Here is a 19708-nt window from a genome sequence, read left to right as displayed (position 1 = left end):
ATGTTAAGCAACAACATAGGTAGCAAAATTAGTTATAACGATCGTTTTATGACAATTGAATTTGAAAGTTCAACTATTATTAGATTGTAGTGTTAATGACAATATTGAAAAGACGTTAAAATGAACACGTGCTATATTATTATTGGTGTATGCAATGAAGTAAGAATACGAGATCCTGATCACTCTCGACCTAAGTATTTGATATTTTAAAAATACTTTTATAAATATCATCTAAAACTAAAGTACTTTAAAATGTGAACCTCGAGTTGGACTAAGTGTGACTTGGAGTATCATGTGTTCCCAGTCCGCACCTCCAACGGTCTCTCTCTCTCTCTCTTCTCCTCAACGATTCAACTTTCAAGCGCTCTCCCTCTCTTTCTCTTCCTATGGGACATGAATTCTCTTCAGATTCATTGGTCCTAATCCACCAAATCCTGTGATCTGGACCATTGAAATTTAATCTAACGACTAAAGTTTTTATAACTTTTAAAATAGATTTCTATTTGTAGCCATTTAATCAAATTTCAATAATCCGAATTACGAAACTTTACAGAATAGGACCAATGGATCCAGAGGGAATCCATGTCCCTCCCTATGACTCTTTACACGAACTAACACTGGTCACGTCGCTTTCTCACCGTCATCCTCGCTGGGCTGTTCCGAACTCCCACAGGCCCAAATTCACAATTCGGGATCTCGAGCCCTCGGCCCTTTTCGGTTTAGGCTGTGGATCTTGACCCGAGAACCATTTTTCAACCCGACTAGCTCCGTTGCTCTTCGTTCCGAGGGTTACGGTCTCGGAATCGCCACCCTTGCTCCTCCCCGCGCTCAGATATCAGTTTCAGACGCGATTTGGGAGTTCTCGAGGAACAGACGACAGATAAAGCTCCTTTCTTTTTCAATAAATTATCCACCCAATCCAAAAACCAGCCACAAATTCAACCTCCACAACCCTAATCCCCATTCCCAATTCTCCTTACGTGACAAGATCCAATCACTCCAAGTTTAGATCTGGATTGCGATCCCTGTTCCGAGGGGCTGCAACTTTCTCGGGAAACAAACGGGTTTTCTGGATTAGATTGGGGGCTTCGGGTTTTCTGTTATGTGTATATTACTTCTCTACCTTTTGTGGTTTTTTTTTTTTTTGTTTTGTTTAGTTGGGTGTTTTACCTCTGTTTGGTTGCCTAGAAAATGTAGGAAACTGCGGGAAAATGGAGGGGATTGGAGTATGGGATGTTGGGGGTTTTGAGTAACCTGGGAGCTGAGTTAAAAAAAAATGCTGAATTGGGTTATGAGTTTTTCAGTTTTGAGATTGGGAGCTTAAAACAACAGAAAGATGTAAGCTTTAGGATTCAATAGATTTGATTCTGTATGCTTGGGCTCGGTTCGATTACTTGGAGCTGTTTCAAAGTTTTCAGGTTATTCTGTATAAGAAGTGTATCATGACAAAAGTCATGTGGTCTTGAGATGCTGTTTGAAAACTTAATATATGTGTGCTTGTTTTCCTTCCGTAGAAGTTCAGGAATGATAGAGAATATGTGCTTGTTTTCCTTCCGCATAAGTTCGGGATTGATAGAGTTATGAAAGGCCTTAATATTACCGATGAAATCTTAATAAATCCTTGAAAGAAGTCTATACAGATCCATAAAAATATATAATAGAAATCCGTATAAATCTGCCAAAAGCTGTATAAAATTGTAGAGTCCATTAAAATCCTTTGATATCTGTCACCTGCAAAAAGTCCATTAAAATCTTCTGAAATCCAAGTTGACTACTCCCCCTTACTTGTCTGTTGAATTGAGATTTCAAAATACAGTTTTAAGCTAGCCGCTGAGCTTTTCATACGATATTGTTGTCTAACATTCTTATTAGATTTGATATGTCCCATTTTTTGTTGTAAGCAGGTAGAGTATCATGGTGGGATTTAAGAATAGGTATATGGTAGTGGAGGTTATCTTGGATCCTAATAGAGAACTGGTGAGAAAAGATCCTGTTATCATTACCTCGTACAATGTTATGAAAGCTATCCGAGACAGCATTCTAGTAAATTTTGGGGAGTGCGGTCTGGCTTCGTCACTTGGATCATTCCAAGGTAAGTAATGGCTCCCAGTAATTCTTGTTACCTTCTTTGTTTATGTGCATTTGCAATTAATTTTCTGTAAAATGGACTCTCTAAATTTCTCCGAATGTGTAATTTTATGCAGTCAAGTATGTTAATGACATTACGAGGCTGTGTATCGTTAGAGCTTCAAGGGATGAATATCAGCGAGTATGGGCTGCAACTACAATGGTCAGGAGTATTGCAGATTGCCCGGTTCTATTTAATTTGTTGGACCTAAGTGGTGAGTTAAAGATTTGCAGCAGATTAAGTCTTGCGGCTTGCTGATATTTTTTGAAAATGCACAATACCTTATAATTAAGTTATCATTTTGACTCTTGAATTTAGTTATTGTTCTTGATTAAGAAATTAGAGTGCTTCCCCTTTAGTGGTGATTGGTAATCACAATTTCCTTAAAAGTAAGCAGAATTTCTTATAGTAAACATTGTTTGGAACTTCTTAAGAGATCACATTTTATCTCGTAGTGTTCATTTTTCCAGCTGATCGGAAGTTACCGTCATCTCAAAGACACAACATAATTGTCTTCTTTCCCATCTGTTAAAGAAAATTAATTACCAATGATTTCTTTCATTTCTTTTGTATCAGGAAGTATCAAAGCTTGTAAAGAAACCGCATTGAAGTGTGATGAATCAAAATTTGAACAGCACAAGCTTGTTGTTGGATCTAATCTTTCGGCTCAAGATACTCAAAAAATGCAGTACTATCTTGACAAGATCAAAGGCCTCGAGCACTAAATTTCTACCGCACCTATGGTAATATACTGTATTCAGATGGCATTTTATGTCGCTTTTCCTTATCTATGAGCTATTACAGCTGTTATGTATTGGTTGTTTAATGGAGTATTGTTATCCTTAGATAACAACGTACTTCTCATGCTATAGACCACAATCAACAGTCGCCGAAACTCTTTAAAATGATGGAGTTGAACTATAGCTCTCAGTTTGGCGTAAAGTAGGCATAAAGTAGATATTCATGCCAAATTTTATTATCTAACGAGCAAACTCATTCTTGTCCAACATCTTGTAGGAATTTGGTGAGCCTGACAAGCTTCATGTCCTGGTTCCATTGGTACTTGATGTCCATTACTCTGCCGACTCTGTGGCTCGTGTGGAATTCTAAAGGTTAGAAAATCTCAAAAGAAAGGAAGCTTGCAGGAACTTCAAAATTTTTAACTGTAAGTAGTTGCGAAAAGGGTATGTAGATGTAAAATCAAGTTGTGGATTAGGCAGAGGAAGTATTTGATTTGGCTATCTAGTTATTTCGGAAATATGTTTTGTCAGGTTAGTTTGTATTGTTTACTAGTGAAGGGGGGAAGTTCGTGTATCGCACATACACGGTCAAACGCACGTACTCCCGGCGGTGTATAAGATACATCGGAGGCTGGGAGCTACCTGAATTTTCACAGTTTTGATGACTAGCAAGTAATAAATTCCATTGTGTCCAAAAATTCTTTCTTTCTTATACAGCAAGTAATTACTGTTTCATGTTTAAGGTATCTCTGTGCAAATTCCATTTTGATACCTTAGGGCTTTCTTTCCCAAGCATCAACGGTGTCATCGGGACCCGCCACAAAAGATAGTTAAATTGTATCACATCAGCCATGTGATTTGCCACATTTAACTGCGTGCTTTAGTGGTAAATGACACAAAGTTAGGTCCTAATTGGGCTTTAGATTCTAGCATACAACCAAAGATATATTGTTAGGTGACGAGAGATAAAAGAGAGGGGGGGGGGGTTGGGGGAAGATATACCCACACTTGGGCAGTTGGCCCTGCCCGAATCTTGAGATTTTCGAGTGCTCGTGTATGGCATTTTTGGGTATGCTCCGAGTATGCTATGCACTGAGATTTTTGGCCGTGGTATCCTTGGTTAATGATGCAATGATCAAGATCTTAACATTTATAAATTCTGGTATATAAGATATCAGGAGCATAGTGGAATTTTCGTATGTATATATATGACATGAGCTTAATTTGTTCAAACCAATAGGCTCGAACTCAAAGTGGGTTAGTCCTGATTGACTGCTGCTTTGCAAGGACGATTAAAAAATAGAGCAGTAAATTCTCATTATTTTCACTGGGGCAGGTTTTTGGAGCTGGAAAATGATCTGTTCCTAACTTATAGATACCACATGTTCAAAGGATTCATCATTCGTGAATGTTCGTGCGAAGGGAGGAAGAGAATCTTGGGTCAAGGTGTGATGATGTCGCATGTTTGACTATCTAATATCAATACGCATATCGACATGCTGTAGATTATTGAGATTTTAATTATATTATTAACTATGTTGAAGTTTTAATAAGGGTTTGTTTGGAAAGTGTCTTTAAAATGACTGAAAATGTTTTTAATGAAAATGTTTTTAAAACCATTCTTTAGTAAGAATCCAAGTGGTTCATGAAAAAGCATTTGAAGTGTTTTCTGCAATAAGTACATTTCTAGTGTTTTTTTTCCTTTTAGAACCCAAAATCAATTTTACCAAAATCGTTTTTAATCATTTTAAAAGTACTTTCAAACGAGTCTTTACATGGTTGTACATCTGTCGACATGTTTGTCAATAGAAATCCAGGTGAGAAGAGAGGATAATGGACAATACTATTAGATAGTGCCTTTTAATAATGACGACGACTGTGCTGTTTCCCATTAATCCATTGACGTTGTCGGGTAATTGAATCAATGTGGCCAGCAAAAAGCCGGAAGGCAATTTGTTTTGCACTTGCTTAAGCAAGGGTGATAAAAAAAATTAAAATCAAAGACTAATTGGAAAATAGCACTCATTTTTCACTCATGTTTGGTGAGCCTAGTAGTGGGGTTGTTAGAAATCCTCGAACTTGATAAATTTGCACTTGATTGTGTTTCATAGTGAATTTTTTTTTAGGAATTAACCATACGCAACATGGTTTATATGTCTCGTTACCTTTAAAGAATATTAATAATAAAAAAATATGCTAATTTGGATGGAATCGCAATATCGTGTGACACTATTCTTATTTTCACGTCTAAATCACATTTTAAGCCTCATTTTATGTTATGTGTAACACCTCCTATATGATATAAGGATATTCTATGTTGAGTCTAAAAACACCATGCATTGATGGGTGGTGGGGGCTCATATTGACTATCATGAGGTATTTTCTTGTAGCCGGTATATTCATACGTTTTTTCTTGATTCATTCTTTCATGAATTGCTGAAAACGAAAAAAAGTTCATTAAAATTCCTATGTTGGGATTAAGTACTAAATCTATAAGTCAAAAGAAAAGATGGAGTTGTCCACACTCATTTCTACCTCTCACACATCATTCTTAATTTTCGGCCGTTGGATCAAACAAATTGAAGATCGGTGAATAAAAATTAACAAGAGAGTATAAGATAAAAAGAAGTAAGTGAATAAAAGAGAAATAACGCTAAATTATAATACTAATGATAAAGTGCTGAAGTGAGGAGATATCTTGAATAGAGAAACCGATATCACGTCACGCGTGCGCCAAAAGTACATGCAAAGGGATTCTTGGCATGGACTTCTCCTACGCAAGAACTTCCGCCCGTTCGAGACCCACATGTTTGCCATAAAAACCCGCCTCGTTTTTCTCCTTTTCATACCAAAAAACCAGAGAGTCCACTCCCCTCACACAAACACAGCTCAACACAACAGAAACCCACACCCGTGCTACATTTGGACTCTCGCTCTCTCCTCCCTTGAACAATTTCAGAAGCAAAAGATCTCAGAAGAAGAAGAAGAAATGCAGCAAAGAGTTTTGGATTACGTTTTGGTGCCGGCAGGGCTGCTGGTAATGGTGGCATACCACCTATGGCTTCTCTATCGAATCCTGGCGCAGCCCAACAGCACCGTCATCGGAATCAATTCCATCAACCGCCGCTTCTGGGTTCACGCAATGATGGAGGTAAAACCAAAACCCAACAAAACCCATCAATCAAAATCATATCTTTCAATTTTTTTTTGTCTTCTTAATTGGTTCCTATTCATATTATGTTGTTGGAAAATGTTTTCTTGTGCACCAGTAATCTTGAAAATGTTGAAAGAAAGGTTTTTAACCAGTTGGTCAATTCAAGTTCGATTTTTTTTTCCTGTAAATTAGAATGGTTTAGAGTATCGCCTTAATTGATTCCTATTCATATAATCACATGTAGCATGACAACGTACATTTTTTTACAATGAAAGTGATTTTCGTGCAAGCTTTTTCCCTTCATGCATCCCCATATTTAGTTTTTGACTTTTGAATTGAATACGGTAAAAGAAAATTAATGGATAAAAACAGTGCATATACGATTGAAAAATGATGTTCTCTAATGACCAATTTGCATTTGGGCATGCACGAAATGCAGGAAGCTCCAAAGCATGGTGTTCTTGCAGTGCAAACATTGAGAAACAACATAATGGCGTCGACCCTTTTGGCCTCGACCGCCATTACGCTCTGCTCTCTCATTGCCCTCTTGATGACCAGCGGCACCAAATACAGAGCAGCTTTATTTGTCTTTGGGGACCGAAGCGAGCTTGCATTTTCGATCAAGTTCTTCGCCATTTTGGTGTGTTTCCTGGTGGCTTTCCTCTTCAATGTGCAGTCCATAAGGTACTACAGCCACGCCAGCATTCTCATCAACGCACCGTGCAAGAAGATGTCGCCCCACCATCAGCACCACTACCTCACTACAGACTACGTTGCCACAACCGTGAACCGAGGCAGCTATTTCTGGTCCTTGGGACTCCGGGCGTTCTACTTCTCGTTCCCTTTGTTTCTATGGATTTTCGGGCCAATTCCGATGTTCGTGTCCTGCTTTGTTTTGGTCATCATGCTCTACTTCCTAGATGTCACCTTTCAGTTTGGTTGGGAGGTTGGGGTTGCTGACAACGATGATCACATCCTCATTAAGGACGATGAGGAACAAAGGTTGTCAAACTAGGTGGCACGATATTTCAAGTCAATCACGCATTGTCACGTTAGAAAGTTGGCGGAATACGATTAGCGGAGAATAGAAACTAGCTAGCTAGCAAGGTACATGTATTGAACCAAAAAGCGGTTCAGATTCAATACAAGTTGAACTGAACTGCAGCACAATAAGCTGATGGATGTAACAACACAATGAATAAAAGTAGAGTATTATGGAATGCTCAGCTGGTCTGTATTTTCATGCCACTTGTAAATTATAATGTTCATTTTACTGGATTTGTACGTAATGTATGCGTATGAAGGGAATGATTTTGTGTTGCTTGCTACCTCATTGTCTTAGGTCTCGTTTGAAAATGCTTTTAAAATAGCTGAAAACGTTTTTGGCGAAAATGTTTTCAGAACCAATCCTTAAAGTGCTTTTCCAGGATTCACTTTCATTTTACTAAGGATTGGTTCTAAAAAGGCTTTTGATGAAAATGTTTTCAGAATCAATCCCTAGTAAAATGCAAGTGAATCCTGGAAAAGCATTGCAAGTGCTTTTGGAACCCCAAAACATTTACTCCAAAAGCTATTTCAGTCAATTTAAAAACACTTCCAAGTTCCAAACGAGTTCTTACTATGAAATTGGCTCAATGTTGTGCAAAGATTCTTTATGCAGTAAGATGCGATGGTTTCGTTTAAAAACATTTAAGTATTGTTCCATACGAATCAATATAATGTACACACAAAATTAACACATGCGCATTTTAAATAGAGTTTGGCCCTGCACATTTTAAAATTTTATGTCTACAAACAGCCTTACCCGTGTTGATAATGTTTTTTGGCTAGGAACAGACGACAGATAAAGCTCCTTTCTTTTTCAATAAATTATCCACCCAATCCAAAAACCCGCCACAAATTCAACCACCACAACCCTAATCCCCATTCCCAATTCTCCTTACGTGACAAGATCCAATCACTCCAAGTTTAGATCTGGATTGCGATCCCTGTTCCGAGGGGCTGCAACTTTCTCGGGAAACAAACGGGTTTTCTGGATTAGATTGGGGGCTTCGGGTTTTCTGTTATGTGTATATTACTTCTCTACCTTTTGTGGTTTTTTTTTGTTTTGTTTTGTTTAGTTGGGTGTTTTACCTCTGTTTGGTTGCCTAGAAAATGTAGGAAACTGCGGGAAAATGGAGGGGATTGGAGTATGGGATGTTGGGGGTTTTGAGTAACCTGGGAGCTGAGTTAAAAAAAAATGCTGAATTGGGTTATGAGTTTTTCAGTTTTGAGATTGGGAGCTTAAAACAACAGAAAGATGTAAGCTTTAGGATTCAATAGATTTGATTCTGTATGCTTGGGCTCGGTTCGATTACTTGGAGCTGTTTCAAAGTTTTCAGGTTATTCTGTATAAGAAGTGTATCATGACAAAAGTCATGTGGTCTTGAGATGCTGTTTGAAAACTTAATATATGTGTGCTTGTTTTCCTTCCGTAGAAGTTCAGGAATGATAGAGAATATGTGCTTGTTTTCCTTCCGCATAAGTTCGGGATTGATAGAGTTATGAAAGGCCTTAATATTACCGATGAAATCTTAATAAATCTTTGAAAGAAGTCTATACAGATCCATAAAAATCTATAATAGAAATCCGTATAAATCTGCCAAAAGTTGTATAAAATTGTACAACAACAACAACAACAACAACAAAGCATTTTCCCACTAAGTGGGATCGGCTATATGAATCCTAGAACGCCATTGCGCTCGGTTTTGTGTCATGTCCTCCGTTAGATCCAAGTACTCAAGTCTTTTCTTAGGGTCTCTTCCAAAGTTTTCCTAGGTTTTCCTCTACCCCTTCGGCCTTGAACCTCTGTCCCGTAGTCATATTTTCGAACCGGAGCGTCAGTAAGCCTTCTTTGCACATGTCCAAACCACCGGAACCGATTTTCTCTCATATTTCCTTCAATTTCGGCTACTCCTACTTTACCTCGGATATCCTCATTCCCAATCTTATCCTTTCTCGTGTGCCCACACATCCCACGAAGCATCCTCATCTCCGCTACACCCATTTTGTGTACGTGTTGATGCTTCACCGCCCAACATTCTGTGCCATACAACATCGCTGGCCTTATTGCCGTCCTATAAAATTTTCCCTTGAGCTTCAGTGGCCTACGACAGTCACACAACACGCCGGATGCACTCTTATACTTCATCCATCCAACTTGTATTCTATGGTTGAGATCTCCATCTAATTCTCCGTTCTCTTGCAAGATAGATCCTATGTAGCGAAAACGGTCGCTTTTTGTGATCTTCGCTAGATTTCTCCGGTCATTAGTGTGGATAAGTATATAAATGGATAGAGATAGGAAAGCAAACACAAGATGTACGTGGTTCACCCAGATTGGCTACGTCCACGGAATAGAGGAGTTCTCATTAATTGTGAAGGGTTTACACAAGTACATAGGTTCAAGCTCTCCTTTAGTGAGTACAAGTGAATGATTTAGTACAAATGACATTAGGAAATATTGTGGGAGAATGATCTCGTAATCACGAAACTTCTAAGTACCGGAGTGTGGTATCGTCTTGACTTGCCTTATCTGTCTCATAGGTAGATGTGGCATCTTCTTTGGAAGTACTCTTCATCCATCCAGGGGGTGTATCTTTAACTGGTGGAGATGCACAAGGTAATGTATCAATTTCACTTGAAGCTTACTTGTAGTTTCAGGCTTGGTCAAGCGCGATACAAACCACGTAGTAGGAGTCCCCCAAGTCGCCGAGCTAAGGGATCTGCTGAAAGAGGTGACAGACAAGGTAAGCAATCAGAGCTCCGGCTGATTGTTCACATTCTCCCTATCTTGCAGGCAGCATGAAGGATAAAGAGAAGAAAAATGAGATGAGATGAGATACTTTTGCTTTTGAAGAAGTAACTTTCCACAAGCTTATTCTTGAACTGGGCTGGAGGGTTTTCTGGTTTTCTCCAGAGTATAAGGCCGACTGAAGAATTTGAGGGTCAAAACAAGTCCATCAAATCTAGAGTACGTTCGACCCTGCTGATATGGGATACTTTTAATTTTGACAGAGTAGTGGATGTATCGGCACGTGTGCTGTTACGCTTGTCTCCACATGCTTCCTTGTATCCTTCTCACTTGCCCTATCTGTTCCTCAGGCAGATGCGGTATCTTCCCTGGAAGCATAAGATGTTGTGAGTACTCGAGAGCAATGCCAGGTAAGTAATCAGGTAAGGGGTTCCAGGCAGTCAGTTCCTGGCTGGAAGCTTGATTCCAAGTGCTGACTGATTGCTCTCTTTCTCCTTGTCTTGCAGGTAAGAACAAGGCCAAAGGAAAAGATGGGGAAAAAACATGATATGGGATACTCTTGCTTTTAACCCTGATGATATGAGATATTCTTGCTCTAGTATAGCTTGTTTGCAGAGGTATTATCGGGGGGAAAAAAAGCTGAATATTTCGAAAGGCTTCGTTGGGAGTGCCTTCTCAGATAAGAGGAAGGGTTGAGCATTTTTGCAGGTCTGCCTGTCCGTTGGGGATGAAGGTCGAAATATATAGGAGTTTCCCAAACATCAAGTAATAATGCTATTCCTTTACCCTGCTTGGTCATAGCATGGTAGTGGGAGCTGCCAGCTTCACATGTTTTAACTCTGTCAGAGCACTTTAAAAAAGTGGTCTGTGGTATTTGGAAAGCTGATGTTGCGTGTGAAGATTACAGACAAGCTTTATCTAAGGAGATCCAGCTCTTGAAGTTGGGAAAGTGGTGCCTCTTCGATTTTCGAACAAGTAATCTTGTCGGGGATCTGACTCTCGAGATTCGGAGAACGATGCCTCTTCGATTTTTGAGAAAGCAATCCTGCTGGGGGTCTGGCTTTCGAGATTCGGAGAGCGGTGTCTCTTCGATTTTTGAGAAAGTAATCATGTTGGGAGTCTGGCTCTCGAGATTCGGAGGGCGATGCCTCTTCGATTTTGGAGCAAGCAATCTTGTTGGGAGTGTTTTCTCGAATGTGAGTAAAGGTTGGGCATGTTTGCTAGTCTACCTTGCCACGAAGCACAGAGGTTGACGCATGACTTTCCAATTATCCAGCAGTGGTACTGTTCCTTTACCCTCTCTTCGATTTTTGAGAAAGTAATCATGTTGGGAGTCTGGCTCTCGAGATTCGGAGGGCGGTGCCTCTTCGATTTTGGAGCAAGCAATCTTGTTGGGAGTGTTTTCTCGAATGTGAGTAAAGGTTGGGCATGCTTGCTAGTCTACCTTGCCACGAAGCACAGAGGTTGACACACAGGGACTTTCCAATTATCCAGTAGTGGTACTGTTCCTTTACCATTTCTTCGATTTTTGAGAAAGTAATCATGTTGGGAGTCTGGCTCTCGAGATTCGGAGGGCGGTGCCTCTTCGATTTTGGAGCAAGCAATCTTGTTGAGAGTGTTTTCTCGAATGTGAGTAAAGGTTGGGCATGTTTGCTAGTCTACCTTGCCACGAAGCACAGAGGTTGACACACTGGGACTTTCCAATTATCCAGCAGTGGTACTATTCTTTTACCCTTGTGGGTAATAATATGGTAGCTAGACCTTCAAAATTTATGTGTCTAAACTTTGTTAGTGTTGTTTCTTTGCTATTCTTTTACTCTTCTTGGTCAGAGCGATGTAGTGGGAGCTACAAGCTTCACGTGTCTCAACTTTGTCAGAGAACTTTGGCAAAGTTATCTGTGGTACCCATGAGCTACTGTTGCGTGTGGGAAGTGGGTGATTGAACAGTACGATTCATGTGCTTTCTACTTCACCAGAAATCTTCGACAGAATGCCCATAATTTCCACAAAGCTGAGTGTGCGTGTGACAGGTGCTAACAAGGCTGGAAAAGTAGGTACCTCTTCGATTTCTGAGATCGGCCCTCGTGGTCTCTGAGCAGCCCAGCTTTTGAGAAAGCAAGCCTCTTCGATTTCTGAGATCGGCCTTCGTGGTCTTTGAGCAGCCCAGCTTTTGAGAAAGCAAACGCCTCTTCGATTTCTGAGATCGACCCTCGTGGTCTCTGAGCAGCCCAGCTTTTGAGAAAGCAAACGCCTCTTCGATTTTTGAGCAGGCGCCTCTTCGATTTCTGAAGCTTCGTCGAGTGCAGATTTTTATAGGGGCTGGCATTAAGTTCCAAAGCACACTTGAATCTCCACTAGTAGAAGCTCCATTCTTGCACTTCTAAGATCTTGATTTTTCCGACCTCTTCTCTCTTCAACACCTTTGAAAATGTCTGGCCCCTCCGACCGTCGTTTTAACTTGAACCTTGTTGAAGAAGCAGCCCCGCCTTCTCCAGACAACATATGGCGCCCATCCTTCGTCTCCCTTACTGGTCCTCTTATCGTTGGGGATTCCGTGATGAAGAATGATATGACCGCTGCGGTAGTGGCCAGGAACCTTCTCACTCCCAAAGATAACAGACTACTTTCCAAACGGTCTGATGAGTTGGCTGTTAAGGATTCTCTGGCTCTCAGTGTTCAGTGTGCAGGTTCTGTGTCTAATATGGCCCAACGCCTATTTGCTCGAACCCGCCAAGTTGAATCATTGGCGGCTGAAGTGATGAGTCTCAAACAGGATATTAGAAGGCTCAAGCATGAGAATAAACAGTTGCACCGGCTCGCACATGACTATGCTACAAACATGAAGAGGAAGCTTGACCAGATGAAGGAATCTGATAGTCAGGTTTTACTTGATCATCAGAGATTTGTGGGTTTGTTCCAAAGGCATTTATTGCCTTCGTCTTCTGGGGCTGTACCGCGTAATGAAGCTCCAAATGATCAACCTCTGATGCCTCCTCCTTCTAGGGTTCTGTCCAGTACTGAGGCTCCGAATGATCCCCCTCCGGTGCCATCTCTTTCTGGGGCTCTACCGACTGATGAGACTTCTCCTAAGCAACCTTTGTGAAGGCTCCCTCTTGTTTGTTTATTTTGACTTATGTATATGTACATATTTGTACCTTATCGGGGATATCAATAAATAAGCTTTCCTTCATTTCAACGTATTGTGTTAAATACACCAAAGCCTTCTTCGCTAAGTTCTTTGAATTTTCTTTTGTTGAAGCTTGTATGTTGAAGCTTTGTGAGTGGAGCATGTAGGTTGAGGTAGTGTTCCCTTAATTTCCCAAGTGAGGAAAACTTCTCGGTTGGAGACTTGGAAAATCCAAGTCACTCAGTGGGATCGGCTATATGAATCTTAGAACGCCATTGTGTTCTGTCCTGTGTCATGTCCTCCGTTAGATCCAAGTACTCTAGGTCTTTTCTTAGGGTTTCTTCCAAAGTTTTCCTAGGTCTTCCTCTACCCCTTCGGCCCTGAACCTCTGTCCCATAGTCGCATCTTCTAATCGGAGCGTCAGTAAGCCTTCTTTGCACATGTCCAAACCACCGTAACCGATTTTCTCTCATATTTCCTTCAATTTCGGCTACTCCTACTTTACCCCGGATATCCTCATTCCTAATCTTATCCTTTCTCGTGTGCCCACACATCCAACGAAGCATCCTCATCTCCGCTACACCCATTTTGTGTACGTGTTGATGCTTCACCGCCCAACATTCTGTGCCATACAGCATCGCCGGCCTTATTGCTGTCCTATAAAATTTTCCCTTGAGCTTCAGTGGCATACGGCGGTCACACAACACGCCGGATGCACTCTTCCACTTCATCCGTATAAAATTGTAGAGTCCATTAAAATCCTTTGATATCTGTCACCTGCAAAAAGTCCATTAAAATCTTCTGAAATCCAAGTTGACTACTCCCCCTTACTTGTCTGTTGAATTGAGATTTCAAAATACAGTTTTAAGCTAGCCGCTGAGCTTTTCATACGATATTGTTGTCTAACATTCTTATTAGATTTGATATGTCCCATTTTTTTGTTGTAAGCAGGTAGAGTATCATGGTGGGATTTAAGAATAGGTATATGGTAGTGGAGGTTATCTTGGATCCTAATAGAGAACTGGTGAGAAAAGATCCTGTTATCATTACCTCGTACAATGTTATGAAAGCTATCCGAGACAGCATTCTAGTAAATTTTGGGGAGTGCGGTCTGGCTTCGTCACTTGGATCATTCCAAGGTAAGTAATGGCTCCCAGTAATTCTTGTTACCTTCTTTGTTTATGCGCATTTGCAATTAATTTTCTGTAAAATGGACTCTCTCAATTTCTCCGAACGTGTAATTTTATGCAGTCAAGTATGTGAATGACATGACGAGGCTGTGTATCATTAGAGCTTCAAGGGATGAATATCAGAGAGTATGGGCTGCAACTACCATGGTCAGGAGTATTGCAGATTGCCCGGTTCTATTTAATTTGTTGGACCTAAGTGGTGAGTTAAAGATTTGCAGCAGATTAAGTCTTGCGGCTTGCTGATATTTTTCGAAAATGCACAATACCTTACAATTAAGTTATCATTTTGACTCTTGAATTTAGTTACTGTTCATGATTAAGAAATTAGAGTGCTTCCGCTTTAGTAGTGATTGGTAATCACAATTTCCTTAAAAGTAAGCAGAATTTCTTAGGGAATTATTTTGGCACTCCAAAAATTTCGTTTTGCACTCCAAACTTTCTATAATTAGAAAGAAAAATACACTTATGAGGAGTGTTGAATGAGATTTTTGGAGTGCTAATAATAGTTCCCATTTCTTATAGTAAACATTGTTTGGAACTTCTTAAGAGGTCACATTTTATCTCGTAGTGTTCATTTTTTCAGCTGATCGGAAGTTATACCGTCATCTCAAAGACACAACATAATTGTCTTCTTTCCCATCTGTTAAAGAAAGTTAATTACCAATGATTTCTTTCATTTCTTTTGTATCAGGAAGTATCAAAGCTTGTAAAGAAACCGCATTGAAGTGTGATGAATCAAAATTTGAACAGTACAAGCTTGTTGTTGGATCTAATCTTTCGGCTCAAGATACTCAAAAAATGCAGTACTATCTTGACAAGATCAAAGGCCTCGAGCACTAAAGTTATACCGCACCTATGGTAATACACTGTATTCAGATGGCATTTTATGCGCTTTTCCTTATCTATGAGCTATTACAGCTGTTATGTATTGGTTGTTTAATGGAGTATTGTTATCATTAGATAACAATGTACTTCTCGTGCTATAGACCAGAATCAACAGTCGCCGAAACTCTTTAAAACGATGGAGTTGAATGTAGCTCTTTCAGTTTGGCGTAAAGTAGGCATAAAGTAGATATTCATGCCAAATTTATTATCTAACGAGCAAACTCATTCTTGTCCAACATCTTGTAGGAATTTGGTGAGCCTCACAAGCTTCATGTCCTGGTTCCATCGGTACTTGATGATCATTACTCCGCTGACTCCGTGGCTCGTGTGTCTAAAGGTTAGAAAATCTCAAAAGAAGGGAAGCTTGCAGGAACTTCAAATTTTCTAACTGTAAGTAGTTGCGAAAAGGGTATGTAGATGTAAAATCAAGTGGTGGATTAGGCAGAGGAAGTATTTGATTTGGCTATCTAGTTATTTCGGAAATATGTTTTGTCAGGTTAGTTTGTATTGTTTACTGGTGAAGGGGGGAGGTTCGTGTATCGCACTTACACGGTTTTTGTTTTGGTCAAACGCACGTACTCCTGGCGGCGTATAAGATACATCGGAGGCTGGGAGCATACCAGAATTTTCACAGTTTTGGTGACTAGCAAGTAACAAATTCCGTTGTGGCAAAAAATTATTTCTTTCTTATACAGCAAGTACTTACTGTTTCATGTTTAAGGTATCTCTGTGTAAATTCCGTTTTGATACCTTAGGGCTTTCTTTCCCAAGCATCAACGATGTCATCGGGACCCGCCACAAAAGATATTAAATGGTATCAGATCAGCCATGTGATTTCCTACATTTAACTGCGTGCTTTAGTGGTAAATGACACAAGGTTAGGACCTAATTGGATGCAGATTCTAGCATACAACCGAAGATATATTGTTAGGTGACGAGATTTTCGAGTGCTTGTGTATGACATTTTTGGGTATACTCCGAGTATGCTATACATTGAGATTTTTGGCCGTGGTATCCTTGATTAATGATCCAATGATCAAGATCTTAACGCTTATAAATTCCGGTATATAAGATATCAGGAGCATAGAGGAATTTTACCAATAGGCTCGAACTCAAAGCGGGTTAGTCCTGATTGACTGCTGCTTTGCAAAGACGATTAAAAAATAGAGCACTAAATTTTCATTATTTTCACGGGGGCAGGTTTTTGGATACCGCATGTTCAAAGAATTCATCATTCGTGAATGTTCGTGTGAAGGGAGGAAGAGAATCTTGGGTCAAGGCTACGATGATGTCGCCTGTTCAAAGAATTCATCATTCGTGAATGTTCGTGTGAAGGGAGGAAGAGAATCTTGGGTCAAGGCTACGATGATGTCGCCTGTTCAAAGAATTCATCATTCGTGAATGTTCGTGTGAAGGGAGAAAGAGAATCTTGGGTCAAGGCTACGATGATGTCGCATGTTGGACTATTCAATATCAATAAGCATATCGACGTGATGTAGATTATTGACATTTCATTTATATTATCAACTATGTCGACGTTTTAATAAGGGTTTGTTTGTAGTGTCTTTAAAATTACTGAAAATATTTTTTGTGAAAATGTTTTTAAAACCATTCTTTAATAAGGTTTCGTTTGATAAATTTGCACTTGATTGTGTTTCATAGTGAATTTTTTTCACGTATTATATTAGGAAATAAGAATATGCAACATGATTGGTATGTCTCGTTACTTTTAAAGAATATTAATAATAAAAAAAGTGTGCTAATTTGGATGGAATCGCAATATCGTGTGACACTGTTCCTATTTTCTCGTCTAAATCACATTTTAAGCCTCATTTTATGTCATTTGTAACATCTCCTATATGATATAAGTATATTCTATGTTGGGATTAAGTACTAAATGTATAAGTAGAAAGAAAGGATGAAGCTGTCCACACTCATTTCTACCTCTCACACATCACTTTCAATTATCGGCCGTCGGATCAAACAAATTGAAGATCGGTGAATAGAAATTAACAAGAATGGGTAGGAGGTAAAAAGAAGTAAGTGAATAGCACTACCGAAAAGAAATAGCGCTAAATTATAATACTAATGATAAAGTGCAGAAGCTTTGAGGAGCTATCTTGAATAGAGAAGCCGATATCACGTCACGTACATGCAAAGGGATTCTTGGCATGGACTTCTCCTACGCAAGAACTTCCGCCCGTTCAAGACCGGCATGTTTGCAATAAAAACCCGCCTCGTTTTTCTCCTTTTCGTACCAAAAAACCAGAGAGTCCACTCCACACACACAAACACAGCTCAACACAACAGAAACCCACACCCGTGTTACACTTGGACTCTCTCTCTCCTCCCTTGAACAATTTCAGAAGCAAAAGATCTCAGAAGAAGAAGAAGAAATGCAGCAAAGAGTTTTGGATTACGTTTTGGTGCCGGCAGGGCTGCTGGTAATGGTGGCATACCACCTATGGCTTCTCTATCGAATCCTGACGCAGCCCAACAGGACCATCATCGGAATCAATTCCATCAACCGCCGCTTCTGGGTTCACGCAATGATGGAGGTAAAACCAAAACCCAACAAAACCCATCAATCAAAATCATATCTTTCAATTTTTTTTATCTTCTTAATTGGTTCCTATTCATATTATCTTGCATGAGTGAATTTTTATGTTGTTGGAAAATGTTGAAAGAAAGGTTTTTAACCAGTTGGTCGGCCGTCTTGTATTCAAGGTCTAAAATATCGATATTACCCCGATATTTCTATTGAAATTTTCGTATTTTTGGACTACCGTATTTCCGCTATTATCGATATTTTAGACCTTGATAGGAACTCTATGTGGTACCAAGTCACTCATGTATCTTACCACACAATGTATAAAGTGTAAAATATTATACTAATTCATTATATATAAATGATTATGGTGTGTTTAAACTTCTTTCATTAATTACTACATATTTTCTACATTCACAATGTTTGCCAGCTCGCTATATAATCAACTTAAATCAGTTAAATCCATCATGCAATGCATTTCCTTCCAATTTTTTGTGATAAACTAATAAATAATTGACTAAATAAACATCTTGCAAAGTTTCAATAAAAATTTCAAAGTTTACATGAATGGGTACATATAATTAGCATGGGTACATTTAGCAAAATAAAAAGTACAAAAAAAAAAATATATATATATATATATATATATATATATATATATATGGGTACAAATACAAATAAACTTTAAAAAATATGGGCACAAAAAGAAATTAATATATGGGTACAAATTAAAATTGAAAAGAAAATTGGTACAAGTTAAAAAAGAATTACAAATTAAAAATGGATACAAACTAAAACTAAAAATATATGATAAAAAATTTAGTCATAAATATAAATATACTAATTGTAACATTTTTAACATTAAATGAATATATTTAGAAATAAAAAAAACATTTTATTATTGAAATAATTAATGATGTTATTAATACACAAGGACCTTGATAAAAAATGAAAAATGAATAAGATTTTAATCAATGAACTACCAAAAATGAAGGATGAGAACCTAATTTTTTCTTTAGTTTTTGACTTTTGAATTGAATACGATAAAAGAAAATTAATGGATAAAAACAGTGCATATACGATTGAAAAAAATGATGTTCTCTAATGACCAATTTGCATTTGGGCATGCACGAAATGCAGGAAGCTCCAAAGCATGGTGTTCTTGCGGTGCAAACATTGAGAAACAACATAATGGCGTCGACCCTTTTGGCCTCGACCGCCATTACGCTCTGCTCTCTCACTGCCCTCTTGATGAACAGCGGCACCAAATACAGAGCAGCTTTATTTGTCTTTGGGGACCGAAGCGAGATTGCATTTGCGATCAAGTTCTTCGCCATTTTGGTGTGTTTCCTGGTGGCTTTCCTCTTCAATGTGCAGTCCATAAGGTACTACAGCCACGCCAGCATTCTCATCAACGCACCATGCAAGAGGATGTCGCCGCACCATCAGCACCACTACCTCACTACAGACTACGTTGCCACCACCGTGAACCGAGGCAGCTATTTCTGGTCCTTGGGACTCCGGGCGTTCTATTTCTCGTTCCCTTTGTTTCTATGGATTTTCGGGCCAATTCCGATGTTCGTGTCCTGCTTTGTTTTGGTCATCACGCTCTACTTCCTAGATGTCAGCTTTCAGTTTGGTTGGGAGGTTGGGGTTGCTGACAACGATGAGGAACAAAGGTTGCCAAACTAGCTGGCACGACATTTCAAGTCAATCAGCCATTGTCACATTAGAAAGTTGACGGAATATAATTAGTGGAGAATGGAAACTAGCTGGCTAGCAAGGTACAAGTATTGAACCAAAAAGCGGTTCAGATTCAATACAAGTTGAACTGAACTGCAGCACAATAAGTTGATGGATGTAACAACACAATGAACAAAAGTAGAGTATTATGGAATGCTCAGCTGGTCTGTATTTTCATGCCACTTGTAAATTATAATGTTCACTGTACTGGATTTGTATGTAATGTATGCTTATGAGGGGAATAATTTTGTGTTGCTTGCTACCTCATTGTCTTAGGTCTCGTTTGAAAGTGTTTTTAAAATAGCTGAAAACGCTTTTGGTGAAAATGTTTTCAGAACCAATCCTTGAAGTGTTTTTCCAGGATTCACTTTCATTTTACTAAGGATTGGTTCTGAAAAGG

The 19708-nt window shown here is 39.2% G+C and overlaps 3 protein-coding genes, 1 long non-coding RNA gene and 1 pseudogene across 11 annotated transcripts; 4 read left to right on the top strand and 1 right to left on the bottom strand.

Moving 5' to 3' along the window:
- Positions 1-474: 474 nt before the first annotated feature.
- On the bottom strand, positions 475-8077 carry LOC126630740 (uncharacterized). Its single transcript, XR_007626090.1, has 2 exons — positions 7929-8077; positions 475-943 (listed from the first exon to the last, which is right to left on the bottom strand). It is a non-coding gene; the product is annotated as an uncharacterized LOC126630740 (long non-coding RNA).
- On the top strand, positions 966-15539 carry LOC126630739 (probable ribonuclease P/MRP protein subunit POP5). 6 transcript variants are annotated; one of them, XM_050300898.1, is made up of 5 exons: positions 966-1106; positions 13894-14081; positions 14194-14331; positions 14824-14990; positions 15264-15539. In XM_050300898.1, exons 2-4 carry the CDS (start codon positions 13904-13906, stop codon positions 14970-14972), a joined length of 465 nt encoding a protein of 154 aa, XP_050156855.1. In that variant the 5' UTR covers positions 966-1106; positions 13894-13903; the 3' UTR covers positions 14973-14990; positions 15264-15539. The 6 variants fall into 6 exon arrangements, with proteins under 6 accessions (XP_050156855.1, XP_050156859.1, XP_050156856.1 ...); XM_050300902.1 differs by having other exon boundaries at positions 968-1104; positions 13898-14081; positions 15264-15517; XM_050300899.1 differs by lacking the exon at positions 966-1106 and adding an exon at positions 1207-1338 and having other exon boundaries at positions 15264-15517.
- LOC126630737 (probable ribonuclease P/MRP protein subunit POP5) lies at positions 966-15737 on the top strand. 3 transcript variants are annotated; one of them, XM_050300894.1, is made up of 5 exons: positions 966-1106; positions 1905-2092; positions 2205-2342; positions 2705-2871; positions 3146-3566. In XM_050300894.1, the coding sequence occupies exons 2-4, from the start codon at positions 1915-1917 to the stop codon at positions 2851-2853; spliced, it is 465 nt and encodes a 154-aa protein (XP_050156851.1). In that variant the 5' UTR covers positions 966-1106; positions 1905-1914; the 3' UTR covers positions 2854-2871; positions 3146-3566. The 3 variants fall into 3 exon arrangements, 2 of the variants coding, with proteins under 2 accessions (XP_050156851.1, XP_050156853.1); XR_007626089.1 differs by lacking the exon at positions 966-1106 and adding an exon at positions 15548-15737 and having other exon boundaries at positions 1335-2092; positions 3146-3433; XM_050300896.1 differs by lacking the exons at positions 966-1106; positions 3146-3566 and adding an exon at positions 15264-15517 and having other exon boundaries at positions 1335-2092.
- On the top strand, positions 5586-7330 carry LOC126630731 (uncharacterized). Its single transcript, XM_050300890.1, has 2 exons — positions 5586-6019; positions 6462-7330. Exons 1-2 carry the CDS (start codon positions 5612-5614, stop codon positions 7035-7037), a joined length of 984 nt encoding a protein of 327 aa, XP_050156847.1. The 5' UTR covers positions 5586-5611; the 3' UTR covers positions 7038-7330.
- Positions 15738-16897: 1160 nt separating the features above from the next.
- LOC126630732 (uncharacterized) lies at positions 16898-19570 on the top strand (annotated as a pseudogene).
- The last annotated feature ends 138 nt before the right edge of the window (positions 19571-19708 follow it).

The sequence above is a fragment of the Malus sylvestris genome, chromosome 7 (assembly GCF_916048215.2).
Source record: "Malus sylvestris chromosome 7, drMalSylv7.2, whole genome shotgun sequence".
NCBI classification, from domain to species: Eukaryota; Viridiplantae; Streptophyta; class Magnoliopsida; order Rosales; family Rosaceae; genus Malus; species Malus sylvestris.
The sequence above is the reverse complement of the archived record's forward strand: the minus strand, read 5'-3'. Positions and strand labels throughout refer to the sequence as shown.